The sequence below is a fragment of the Gallus gallus genome, chromosome 13 (genome assembly GCF_016699485.2).
Source record: "Gallus gallus isolate bGalGal1 chromosome 13, bGalGal1.mat.broiler.GRCg7b, whole genome shotgun sequence".
Taxonomy (NCBI): Eukaryota; Metazoa; Chordata; class Aves; order Galliformes; family Phasianidae; genus Gallus; species Gallus gallus.
This window is the reverse complement of record NC_052544.1, coordinates 13643957-13656918: the sequence shown is the minus strand read 5'-3', so window position 1 is coordinate 13656918 and position 12962 is coordinate 13643957. Positions and strand designations below refer to the sequence as shown.

At 46.2% G+C, this 12962-nt stretch overlaps 1 protein-coding gene across 5 annotated transcripts in view; it reads right to left on the bottom strand.

Moving 5' to 3' along the window:
* RASGEF1C (RasGEF domain family member 1C) overlaps positions 1–11942 on the bottom strand; it is a 78672-nt gene extending 66730 nt beyond the window's left edge. For 2 of the 5 annotated variants that reach the window (XM_046900367.1, XM_040646914.2), the window contains exon 1: positions 3120–3680. Coding sequence is in view for 1 of the 5 variants with exons in the window: in XM_046900365.1 (XP_046756321.1) it covers positions 4995–5027 (33 nt within the window). In the remaining 4 variants the exon portion in view is untranslated. Of the gene's footprint in view, positions 1–3119; positions 3754–4994; positions 5384–5723; positions 5837–6878 lie in introns of those variants that run through there. The other 3 variants (XM_046900365.1, NM_001277274.2, XM_015293795.4) reach the window with 3 other exon arrangements.
* Positions 11943–12962: the final 1020 nt, after the last annotated feature.

Here is a 12962-nt window from a genome sequence, read left to right as displayed (position 1 = left end):
TCAGTTTCCTGTATTTAGTGGTTGTGGGCTTCATCCTCTCGACATGCTGAGCACTGCCTTTGATCCAAAAAATGAGTCCAGGGAGAATATTCGCATGGTTAATGTTAATCATATGCTTAAATTCTCTGGATTTATAGAGAGAGTAAAAGAGAAAAGTGCTCCCCAGCTCCAAAACAAATTGCCCAAAGTTATATTTAGGACACAAGTAAACACCCAACCAGCAGAGGAAAGGCCTCTGCTGTGCACCTGCTGGATGTCTGCATCCCTGAAGAAACACACAGGTGGGAGAAGTGTCTGGGTGAGTTTGTTGAGACAAACCCTTTCTAACATCACCAACACGATGCTGTTGGAAAGAAGCACCCCCAGAGCATTTGAACGGTACGCTCAGGCAGAAATGTCCTTGAGCAAGGAAAGGAGGAACAACAAACAAACGACGTTTGCTAAGAAACCCTTCGCACAGATTTAAACTTATGATTATGAATCAATTTCCTATTACTAAGTCCATTAATTACTGCATGCTGTGAGAGAACAGGTTCTCCCAGCAGACAGGCATTGCCAGCAGGAGCTCATAAGCACCGCATGCCTTGCAGCAGGCATGGGCAGCACCTTCAGCATCATCACCTCAGCCCTCTACATCAGAGAGGACTTAAACACTAAGCAAAAAGCTTTTGACCCTCTCTCCCCTTAAAGCCTTGTTTGTTTAAAGCACACACTGATCTCTCTCACCTCATTTCTCTGAAATATCTGACTCATTTTTAAATCGTGCTGAACTCCTGGCCAAGCTAATGGCCTGGGGCTACGCACCTCCTACACTGGCTGGCCAGGAGGTGCAGAAGGGTCTCCTCATTCCCTGCAGGTGCCTCAATCACTCCAGCAAGGACACAGCAGCTCTTCGGCGCAGGTGAACCCAGCACAGCTGAAGGTACTCACGGCATCAGGTGAGCTGAGCTGCACGTGGTCACACACACACTGCTGGAGAACAAAAAGTGCTTCAAGCTACGTTCCTAACTACAGCACAGACGTATCCCTCTCCAGATCAGTGTCAGCAGCATAAACAAATAACTGGCTTCCAGAGATGATTTTCAAAACGCTGTTCAACAAGCACACATAGCAAGAAAAGCCTCAGGCAATTAAAGGACGACTATCCAGTGCTTGATTGCTCCAACACATCTGTAAACATTACCCAGCTTCCCCATAGCAGCATCACGCTTCGCCAGCAACGTGAGAAGCACAAACCACTGTGCCCAGCCCAAAGCACCCAAGATGCTAACTAAATAAGGCTCTTAACTATCTAAAAGATTTTTTGTAAAGAAATCCTTTGAAAATTATTACCCCAAAATGTGATTAAATAACACTAAGTGCTTTCAACTGAGCATCACTACGTGAAGTGGAATTTATGGTATAATGAATGTTTTCTCTTCAACTAACAACTTTTTGTGAGGCGTGCTGTATTTCAACAGCACTCACCACTTCTAACTTAATAAACCAGGGGGAGCTATAGCAGTCATTTCTAAAGGGTTAACAAGGTAATTATCTTCCTTGGTTGACTGAATTAGAACTATACAAAATGCTGTGCTTCGGAGGAGACAGAAGCACACTCCTACCCTCACCCGCCCTAAACCAAAACCAACAGGGGATGGAATTACATCGCTGGGTGAGGCTGCAAGAAGTCCAAGGGAAGTCAGCACAGCAGTAGAAATGCTGATTTTCTCTTCCATTGCAAGACACTTTGCTATCCAGAGGTTTATAGGTACTACAGAACACCACAAAAATGCAATTGTTGCCCAGCAATGGGGAAATCCCTGGAAGAGGAATCCAGAAGACACCTCCATGACTCCCAAAAGCAGCAGCATCACTTCTCATGATGGATGGTAAGCTGCAAGGCACAGCTTCAAGTCTGTGCAGTCTCAGAACATCTCTGACAACAAGCTAAGACCACTCTGACTCCAGTGCCTTCTCTTTGTTCTGTAGCAGGAGGGCTACTCTAACAGATCCTTCATTGCTAGCAATGTTTCTCTGGTTAGAATTTTGACTCATCCTTCACTCTACCATGTCTTCCTCCCAGTCTAGAAAGAACTTGAGGGCAAAAAATGAATGCACTCCCTATGTCACCTCTTTACCCAACCCTTCTCTATCCCTAGGAGTCCACTCCTCTCATCCATAACAAAGTAAGCAAGGATAATGGACTCCTGGAAAGCAGAGGCAAGGAGCATCGCTTTGTGCAGAAGCAGCAGGAGATGCCCCCGGCTGCACCACAGAGCAGTTATCCTACAACAGGGGCTGAGCCTGGCAAGGCTTGCTGGAATAGACCTGTTGGCTTAGGAAGAGCAATTAACTTCCAGTCTAATTTCCTTCTGATCTAAGTCCAGAATGACTCCCATTAAATCAATTACTGACATGGTGTCACTCTGGATTGTGCTCTCAAATAAAGCTTGTGAAATACATGCTCTATTACATCTAATCTAATACATTCTTTTAAACTAGGAAATACCTGTCCAGGAAATGTCTTCTGTGCAATACACACGTCAGTATTTTAGGTTTTAGCAACAACATGAGGCACAGCAACCCTCCTGCCTGGAAATCTCAGGAGCAGGAAACTGCCTTAAAGGACCACCAAGTCCAAAGAATACAACCTGGGCACAGTTCCTTCTCCACGCTTCTCTGTTCCCCCCAACCTCTCAGTGCTCCACATCGCACCAGAGCATCCCAGAGGGCCAGCGTGGGTCCTCACACAAAGCACCAAATCCCCTGAGCTCTGCTGTGTCACCCAGGAGTATCCTGGGTATCAAAGCCCGCGCTGACGGGCAGTGCAGCTGCTCCCATACCCTCGTAATTAGGTGCTACGGACACGCTCCTGCTGTAAGCGCATCTTTGACATAACATAGCATGACAATTTCTTCAGAGCCACAGAAATGCACTGCATACAAATAAACCTGAATGCTGAAACCGTTTCATTGTTCATAGGAATATGCACACTGCACCTGTTACGACCAAGGGCACTGCCTGCGCCTCGGAGCTGATTAATTCAGCCTCCACCAAACCTGGCTGCCTAGGAGGACTGTTAAATTCCAAGAGCAAATAAAACACTGCAAAATCATTTTACGAAAATATATCCTTACCAGATACACAGGGAGAGATCTTTAAATCCGAGCTAAGGAAAACAATCCACAAACTGACATTTTTCCCTGAGCTTCTCTTACGACCGCCGAGTCAGTTTAAATTAAATTTAGCTGAAAGCAAATAACTCTCGGACTGACAGCGCTGAAGTCCCAGTCTGGAACAGCTGCCGGGGAGCCCAGCCCAGGACTCCGAGCAGGGGGAGGCAGGACGGGGCGCGCTGCCCGAGCCGCGCGGGAGCAGCCCGCGGGGAATCGCTTCCGCAGTGCCCGGGGGGGGGGGCGGGAGCAGGTGGCATAGGCGGGCGGGTCCCCACCGGCAGCACCGCCAGCGTGGAGCACCGCCGGGTTTTTAGGGAGGAAGGAAAAGCGGGAGGAGCGCGGAAGGGGGACGCGGAGCTGCGGCAGCGCGGCGTTGGGGGGCGGGGAGCGGGGCTACTCACCGAGCTACGCGTGGCTGCTGCCCCCGCTGCCGTCCATGGGGGCGGTGGGGCGACGGGAGCCCGCTGCGGGCGAGAGCCGCCCCGCGATCCGCCGCATCTGCCCGCCGCCGCGGAGGAGGAGGAGGAGGAGGCGGCGGCGGTCGAGGAGGAGGAGGAGGAAGAGCAGCCCGCGCCGCGCCGCACCGCACCGCCCCGAGCCCCAGCGCAGCCCGGCCGCAGAGCGCCGCCTGCCCGCCGCGCCCGGCACGGGACCGGCTGCGAGACAGCGAGCGCGGCCCGCGGGGCAGGTGCAGCTCCGGGGACGCGGCGCAGCTCCGGCAGCTGCAGCGCCCCGGGGCCGCGCCAGAGCTCGAGCAGGGAAGGAGGGTGAGGAAAGGCGTAAAGCGACTGTGCGTAACGTGGCCGGGCATCAAGCCGCCCCGCGAGGGCTCCTAATGAAGTACAGCTGTTCCCTGATACAATTATAGCGTCCTCCTCCTGGTAATTGACTTTGGCAGTTGTGCCGATCAGAATCCCCTCAGTGCACCTTCCGTGCAGCCCCTCCTTGCCTCGGGGCAGAGACCGCAGCCAAACCCTGTCCTTGTCTCCCTACAGACCCACAGTATGTGGGAAAGGCCCTGTGTGTCTGGCCCCCCGGACCCCATGGTTAGAGAGCTGTGACTTTGGTGGATGCCTTTGGCTCCCAAATAGTGAAAATAAGGGATGGTGTTTGTTTATTTATTTCTTAAAGTATACGTCCTTGGAAAAGCAAAATTACTGGGCTAGACATAGAAAAAGAGGGCACAGCATCTTAGATTTACAAACAAAAGGTTATTGCAAATGCTTGGGAAGTGCTACCCTCTGGAAGCACAGCACCTTGTCAGGTTGGCCCCTAGGATGCCCAGAGCTGGCTGAGCAGGACAGCGCAGGTCCTCTGCTGCTCCCTCATCTACCTGTGCTCTCCACAGGCTGGGTAAGCTGCAGCTGGCTCAGACACTCCAGTTCTTCCCAGATGAGTTTGTCTTTAGAGCAATTGCCAGCGAGGGCACGCTAATACAAGCCAGATGTGTGGGTGTTTTATGTGTGTATGTGGGGAAAATGGATCAAGCCCACCAAATCATCTTGCAGAGCATGCGCAGCCAACCCCAGGTTACGATTTCCAGTCGCTACAGGCCCTGGACCTGACTGCTTTCCCCTGATGACTCAAAGCTGAAACGTGGCTGCCCCATCCCTGCTGACACTTGGGTGCTATGAGGAGTGTAAATACTTCAGATAAGCAGGATTAGGGAACTCTCCTAGCCCAGGGTGGCTACAGTCCTGTGAGCAAAGGCCAGCTTCCCAGCCCAGCCCCTCAATAAGTCACTCTCCCATGTTACATTCACCAGCAGCACCAACATGACAACTATGGACCGAAAATGCCTTTCACAGAATTATATGAGTAGATGAGCATGCTTACCTTACTGAGGCCCTTGTTTTTCTGACACTTCATGGACCTTCCAGCAGGAGTATGAAGGCCTTCCCCCTGCAGTCCTACACATCAGCATTTTTCACCTGTCTCTCGCTGACTCATTTTCTACCATCTTTCCAGATGATAAGCTGTTGAGTGTATGACTTCCAAAGACGAGCTTTGTCAAAAAGAGGAGGAACAGTGAATTTGTTCTTCTCTGACTTCTGTTACGTTTTCTGTCCTTCACTGGTTATTAAAGGTAGATGGGTCAGAGCTGACTTCAACTTGTTCCTCAGATATTCCAGGGTAACTGTCTCCTGGCTTTGTCGGTTTCGGCATACCCTTTGCACGTGTGCCCCTCTGCAAGCCTTTTCATATTGTTTTCTGAGGGTCTTATCCTGGAAGTAAAAAACAAGGAAGCTGAATTCAGCCAGTAACGGGTCACTCGCTGATTTTGTTCTTCATTTCATTCCATTTTAAGAATGCCTTCTTAAAGGAAACAAGGTAATGTAATTGTTTGATCCTAAGCGAGTGAGAACAACACCTTTTTTTTCCCCTGGTATGAGGCACCTGTCCAACATTTTATTAACTTTGCTAATTGCATTAAGCATCATGCAGCGCTGAACAGTCCTTGGCTGCTAATTCCCAGATCGCTGCAGTTAAGTTGACTGTTATACAAGTAAAATTCATAGCAGGAAAATAAATAAATAAATAAATAAAAGGACATTTTAGACTCACAGTGGCAAAGAACTGATCATAACAGTTCTCAATTCTGATCAGCTTCTATCAGCAATCACGTTTTATGAACTACTGGAAGATGATGCCAGGACTCACTGCCACATGCTTCTGAGCTGTATGGGTACAAGAGAGATTGATTGATAGTTCTTACATGTTCAGACATTTATACAGACAAGAAACATTAATTTTCCACATGTGAATATCTTATGCAGATTTCTATGCAGATAATTTGTATATGCTCTTTCATTTTGTTATGTGTGAACCTGATAATAATCTGAATTTACATACAAAAATTACTGGAAGGTCTGGATCTGGCACACCGGGGAGTCGTTTCTGGCTAGCAGCATTAGAGATGTGATAACTATTTAGACAACTATATAAAATGAAATCAGCACTTGTCGAGGGAAAATGCATTGTTATGAAAACTGGAACCAGTATGTTCTCAAATAAAACTGTAGTCTGTGAAAAAGTTAATCAGAAATCCTCTCCTGTCACTCGCCTGCCGTACTGCTTTTCTTATTTCTCTCTCTCCTTTCCTGGGGTGCAAACCCACACCCAGAAGCAGAGAGCTGTGGAGGCAGAAGCAGCAGCAGCATGATGCAGATGTGCAACAGTGGTAAATCACCACTCAGAGCAGGGAGAGGCAAAGGGCCTGCACTCCACATTGGTGGCTCTGCCTGCACGGATCAAGCACACATGTGCCGAAGGAGGACATCATCCATGATGTGAGTGCAACACACATTGGGACTGGCTGTGCATGCATGGTAGGTTTGACCTGGAAAAGCTGGTCTCGATACTTTTGGTTCTGAGAGCAGCTGAGACCTGAGTTCTGCTCCAGAAATAAGAGAAGAAACAACGCCAGAGGAGACGTATGGAAGAAGCTGCAACTGTCAGGTGGTGGTTTCTGGCTGACATGTGTCCACATTCTCCATTTTTTAAGAAGCACAAGGGCTTTTGAACGTGGTTTTTTGGAATGGATATTGCTTCTGCTTTTTCTTATTTGATCATCAGGGTATCTATGCTGCAACCAACCAGAAGAAAACTGAATGGAAGCAAGTGGCAAATAATAATAAAAAAGCCAGTCAAGCCACTGCTAATCCCATTAGTTCATATATGCTGTTTATAATTAGTCTACTTAAACATTCATTTCCTTACCTCATTAAAGACTGTATCTTCCTAGGACCCTCACCTCTGTCCGTTGCCTTTGTGGCACACAGTAGAGATAGGTACAATTACTCAGCTCAGTATTTATGAAGTACTCCAAAGTACTTTGATGCACCAGCATAGTAAATTCTCAGTAGCAGCTAATTGTCTCATTTTAATGCATTTTTAATGAGACACCTGGGAGAATATAAAAACAAAACAAACCCACAGAAAAACAATATTTTTCATTGGCTTTGCCGTCCCTCCTCATTTCTGTCTTCCTGCAAAAGGGCTTTTTCATATTAACACACAAAGGGGCAGCCCCTTAGCTTCACCCAGCTGTGTGACAGCATCTTTCTCTGCCACACCATGACACACCATCCATGGGCATGGCACAATCTATAAAATACCATGGAGGGAATCCAGAGAGTAGAGTCCTCCATCCTGCAGATGTTCCACATCCCCATCACTTTTGTCTCTCTAGGCAACAAAGGTACATTTATGTTGCCAGCAGGCTGCAGAAGGTAGGTTTTTCATTCCTTGTCATCTGAAATGTAGATGTAACTCTCAGATAGGAAGAAAAAAAGGCGGCAAAGGGTTGTAAGTGCACTTCCAGTTGGTGCTGGCCTGTCCAGATGCTTTAGCCTGCAGTCACTAACTGGTTTCAGCTGGTGAGAGCTCTGGTCCAAGCTCAGTAGCTGTGATGCTTAACAATATAATGACATTTAATACTATTAGCATGCCAACAAACTGGTTTCTTTCTTTCTTTTTTTGTAATGCATCTTTGCTTCTTAATTCATGAAGGGGCTTTGCGCATCTGCAGTACTTACAGAGACAAGGGGCTTGTTGATTCCAGCAGAAGGGCTCTTCAGTCTGTGCTGTGGCTATGGTAGAGCGCCTAGCACAAACACTCAGGTTAGTTGCAAAACTCCCCTTGAATTTTGCTGCTTCTGGGAAATACCTCGGAGTTAGGTGAGCTGGCTGCTTCCAGAGTGCTGCAAAGCTGCTGAATTTGTTTGAAGCAAGGGGCAGAGGGTCATGCTGCAACCGTAGGTCAGGGAGAGCATCACTTTTGGGAAATGAACATTGACTCACTGAACCTACAGTAACAGTGAAGAAAAGCTCAAATCTCATAGCACTTAATAGTCCTTTGTTGATAAAGATTATTTTGACAAGACCTCCAGGAAACGTACTTTCTCACTGCAAACTCATTTCCAGGCTGCTTTTGCCCTCACTGTATTTTATCACTTTTTCTAAGATGGATCTTTTTTTCCTCCTCAGATGAGATCCCGGTTTCTTTCCAGACTTGGACAATAGTGCAGTTGAAAAGGGTGACAAAACAAGCTTCTTCTCAAGCTACCACACAAAAGACGTCAGTCAGGATATTTACAGCAAACACTGGATCCAAATGTGAGGGCTCCCATTTCCTGGCAGTGTTTTCTTTGGAAGGAATCAATTACATCAGTGGGCTCAGGAATGGATGTTGAAATGGTTTAATCAGAGTTGAAAATCACAGTACAGAAAGGGGCTTCAGTTCTTCTGGCTGGACACAACGTACTCCATTTGGGACACACTAAGGAATTTCACTGATACCAGACACATTAGCTCATCTCCATCCAGTGTTAACATGGCTGGTGGCAGTACTATATGAATCTGATTCAGCAAAGCACTGAAGCACATGCTAAGCATTAATTTCTTCAATTAGACTTAGACATGTGCTCTGGGTTGAGGATATGCCACAATACCCACAGAAATCACAGCACCATTCATCAGGTAATTTGTTTCAACCAGTGAATTCCTCTGTAGATAGCAGGTTTGTCATGTTTCCCATACGCCTGTCTGTTGCTTGGCTCTCCCTGTTGACTTTATTTTTACATTTCTAGGCAGTCTTTCAGGACATATAACACTTCCTCTTCATTATACATTTGTACAACATCTAGTACAAATAAGGCTTTGGTTTCTATAGCTCTCGTAACACCAGTTATTACAACAGGAATGGATTAAGTGCAAGCTTTACTGCCTTCCTAAATAGAGGCTTATAGTTAGACCTTAATCTTTCTTATGTTTTCCCCAGTCTATGAAATGGGTCTTTACTCAACCCAGCTTGCTTTAGATCCCCATAGGGCAAAATGTCTGTGGGTGGAATGACATCTATTTGAAGGGATCAATAGAAAGCGAGAAGTGAAGATTAAAAGGTCTGGAAAACTTCTAAGACTTCAGCTGATACGTTGTGTAACACCAAGGTTGTAGCAAGATGACAGAAGCCGCGTTCCTATGTGACTTGACAAGCTATGGAAATGCCGAATGTTTCTGCAGCAAGCCAATCTGCTGATAAGAAATTAAAGCAGTGGTTAATTAGAGACCAGGTTCAAGGGAAAGCTCAGCTGAGCCTACACAGTTATTGCTTCACTGAGAGAGCATGAGATTTCAAAAGCACTGAGTATAGGCAGGTAACCTGCAAGAGACGGGCCAAAGCCCACTCTGTTCCACCAGTGTAAAATTTATCGTCAGTAGGAGCAGATTCAGGCTGATAATCATCAGTAAGTTTCAGTGAACACTGGAATTGGCTGCTTAATTGTGTGAGAGTTGCAAGAGAAAGATAAAGGTGGATCTAAGTCATTATCCAGAGGCAAGTTCTAACACTGCCGGACAAACATTTTGCTGAAGGGTCTTTCTTAGGCATTGGGTTTTTATCTGAATTCTATCAGCTGCATTCCTAGGAGGAGGAAAAAAACCCACAAGAGCAAACCCTCACCAAAAGAAGAAACAGTATGTGTTTGACTGACAGCCACGTATTTTTTTGTTTTGTTTTAAATTAGAATTTTCAAAGGGGTAGGGCCAAGGACCTCTCTTGCAGAAGACCAGGGGTCACATCCTTCGCTTGTCTAAAACAAGTTGGCTTCATTGACTCCTTTGCTGATTTATAGCAGCTAAGCGTCTCTACTGAAAGTATAGACCAGACACAGAACCAGCAGCACACCCATGCCTGCTCTTCCGTGATTCCACATAAAGCATGATTCATACCCAAATGCAGGAGAAGTGGAATGCAAAAAGCAAACAGAAGACAAGGTGAAAAGTAATTACGTTTCCTTGACTGCAGATTAAAGAAAGAGGAAAAAAAGCCTAACAATAAAAATTCTTCATTAGATTCTTTCTCTTTAGAAACCTGTAAACTATGAAGGCAGGCTCTTTATTGAATTAAGTTTTTTGGCAGAAAAAATAAATATTGTTGGGGGAATTATTGGAACATGCATCCAATTAAAATCCCTAAGCAGAAATGCACTGTTAATGTAAGGGCTATTAAGCTGAGCTGAAATATATAGATCATATTTAAACTGAAAGGAGGTAAATAATCCATTGCACTTAAGTGATTGCCATTGGCAGAAAAGGAAGTAATGCAGAATTATGATAAAGGGTGCAGCCAATAATGGAAGCTGTGGCTGGCGTCCCAGAAAGGGACACCACCCAGAACTGGTGAGTAAAGAAAGTAGTAAGATAAATAAAGTAGTGGCAAAACCAAGTACATGATCTGTTTTGTTGACCATAGGCCTACACAACCATTCTCTGCACGCAGAGAAGCCTGGCCAATGACTGAAATTGCAGGGCATAGAACACTGGGGTGGAGAAGCCTTGGCTAACCTAAAATTATGGGCTGCTGGCATTTAATCCTACTGTGTGACAGGCAGGTGGGTGTACACGTGTGTGTACTGGTGCATGGACTGCTCTCCATTTCAGCCCAAACTGGAAGTTGACACTTTGCCTTAGTTAGTTTTAAATGGTTCAAATTATGTAAACATTAATTTCACAGTTACAGGTTGAGAGAGTAGATACTTTGAAAAGAAATGTTAAAGAAAAAAATGTGTGTACAGGAGTAGAGAGGAGATGCTGCTCTGTGCTACAGAGAAGAAAACTTTCTGCAAGATGGACAGAGCAGCCAACTTCAACAAGAAATTGCCCCACAGGGGCAAAGTATTTTCTTAGTGAGAACAGAAAGTGATTTTTATTTTTGCCACAGAAGATATTAAGGCTCACTATCTTTGATGGAGTCTTTCTGACTTCAGAACCAGCAGAGCAATACTGTGTGTCCAATATCGAGTCACAAAACAATTTATTTGCCTTTTCCATCAGAACACACTGTTCCTACAGGGGCATAATTTTACAGCTCAACACTCGTGCTGGCTCTGAAAGCTTCTATTAAGACAGAAATCTCCCAGATAATAGAAAACTGTCTTAGGCCCCATTCTCTTGCATCTCAGCTGCCGTCTGTCCATTCGGGAGTTTATAGCAAGCTCATCTTTGCAATAATAGAGAGACTTTATAAGAGGTCTTAAAAGGCCAACAGTTTCCAACAGCATCCCTGTCCCCCTTCCCCCACTGTTGCCTTTTTTCTCCCTTGTTTCTGGGAATCAGTCATCACTGCAAGTCAGATCTGAACGGGAGATCTTGCACTGACTTTGGGGGTGTCAAGGTTTGATATCATTTTGACCTCCAGTGGCAACGTACCCTGCAGCCCAAGGGTAAAATCACATCAATACTGCCCACAAGAGCACTCGCTGCGATACCCTCATCTCTCACCTCCATAACTGTGCTGCTCTCTGGTGTAGGCTCTCAAGATGCTGATTGCAGCTGGCTCTGGCCCACTCAACTCAATAAACAGACCGGAGCTGCTCACAACAGCCTCTCCACTGTTTCATTTCCCCAGCAGGGGACCACTGGTGATCCAGAGGTAGAGACAACAGTACAGATGTTAAACCAGGACTCCCCAAGCCAATCCAGTCTGTCACTGAAGCTGAAATCTTCTGGCAGCAGCAGTCCATGCCCCAAGATCTCCCCAGCTGCAGCAGGACAGCCAGACCCACAAGCCAGGCTTTCCCTGGCAGGAAATCTTCCCTTGCTTTTCCCACGGGGGGATCGCAGACCCACAGCTCTTTTACAGAAAGATGGATAAATACAGGAGAAATCAGAAATATGGCAGATAGCTGCATTTCATTACTTACCGCTTTAGTCATCCAGAAAGTTATACTTACAAAGGGATAGTAAACACTGTTATCTCCGTGTTCTAGGTGGGTGTGAAGTATAACTTGAAGGACACTCTCAAAGCTGCAACTGGCTTCCTTTAGGTTGTAAATTTCTCTAATGCAGCTGAATTAACTTCTTTATTACTGTGTCAGAGAAGAAGGCTGGGTTTACTTAATATCCAAAGATGCTGGGCCTAGACAGGTGGCAAGGCAGCCCTTCATCAGCAGATGGGGGGAAAAAATACAGCCTCTTTCTCTGGTGTATTTGTTTTAACATTTTTCATTGCCAACATTCAATTAGTCAGCAAGGTTAATCTTTAGCTAGAGCTCTTTGCAAGGACTGTCTTTCTTTCCTCCTCTCTGCCAGAGTTCCCCACGCATGGAGTCTTTGTATTCAAAAAGGCAGGGATGGACCTGGGGAAAAAACAGAGCAGTCGCCTTCTCCCCAGAATCTTCTCAAGAGAGCAGGCAGTGCACTGTGCTGTGTTAGGACACCCCCACAGACCTAAGTCTTGTCCAAAACAACCCCAGCCAAACCACCAATATCTGCTCTTAAATGTCAAGCAGAGGAATTCAGTCCAGATGTGTCACTTCCTCTGCTGAAATTGCATTTTGGCAGCCCCACTGTCCCCACCAGTCAGAACCAGCTCCTGTTGGGATTCTGAGTGGGTTTATTGCAGCTCAAAACTGTTGGGAGAGGCTGAGCAGGGACGCTTCAGGAAAAAGAAAGAAGGGAAGCAAACCAGCAGTCATACTTCACACATGAACTCATTTTTTTTCTGAAGTTATTGAATGTCAGAAGAAAAACTCCAGATTGTGAACCTCAGATCTCTTCCCAGCAGAGTACCCTTATCTCGGCCCAGACTGCAATGCAGACAGTGGGGCAGCTGGGATGGGATCACTCCTTTTCCTTCTGTTATGCGGAAGTTATGGGAGGACCAAGCCAGGACAGATGATTTGTCTACGCATTCGTCAGCCAAAGAACTCAGACTCTTGCAACATAAAGCCACTACAATAATAATGCCGGCTGTCTGAGGAGCACGTTAGGAAATGTAAAACCTGGAGAGAAGGGGGAATA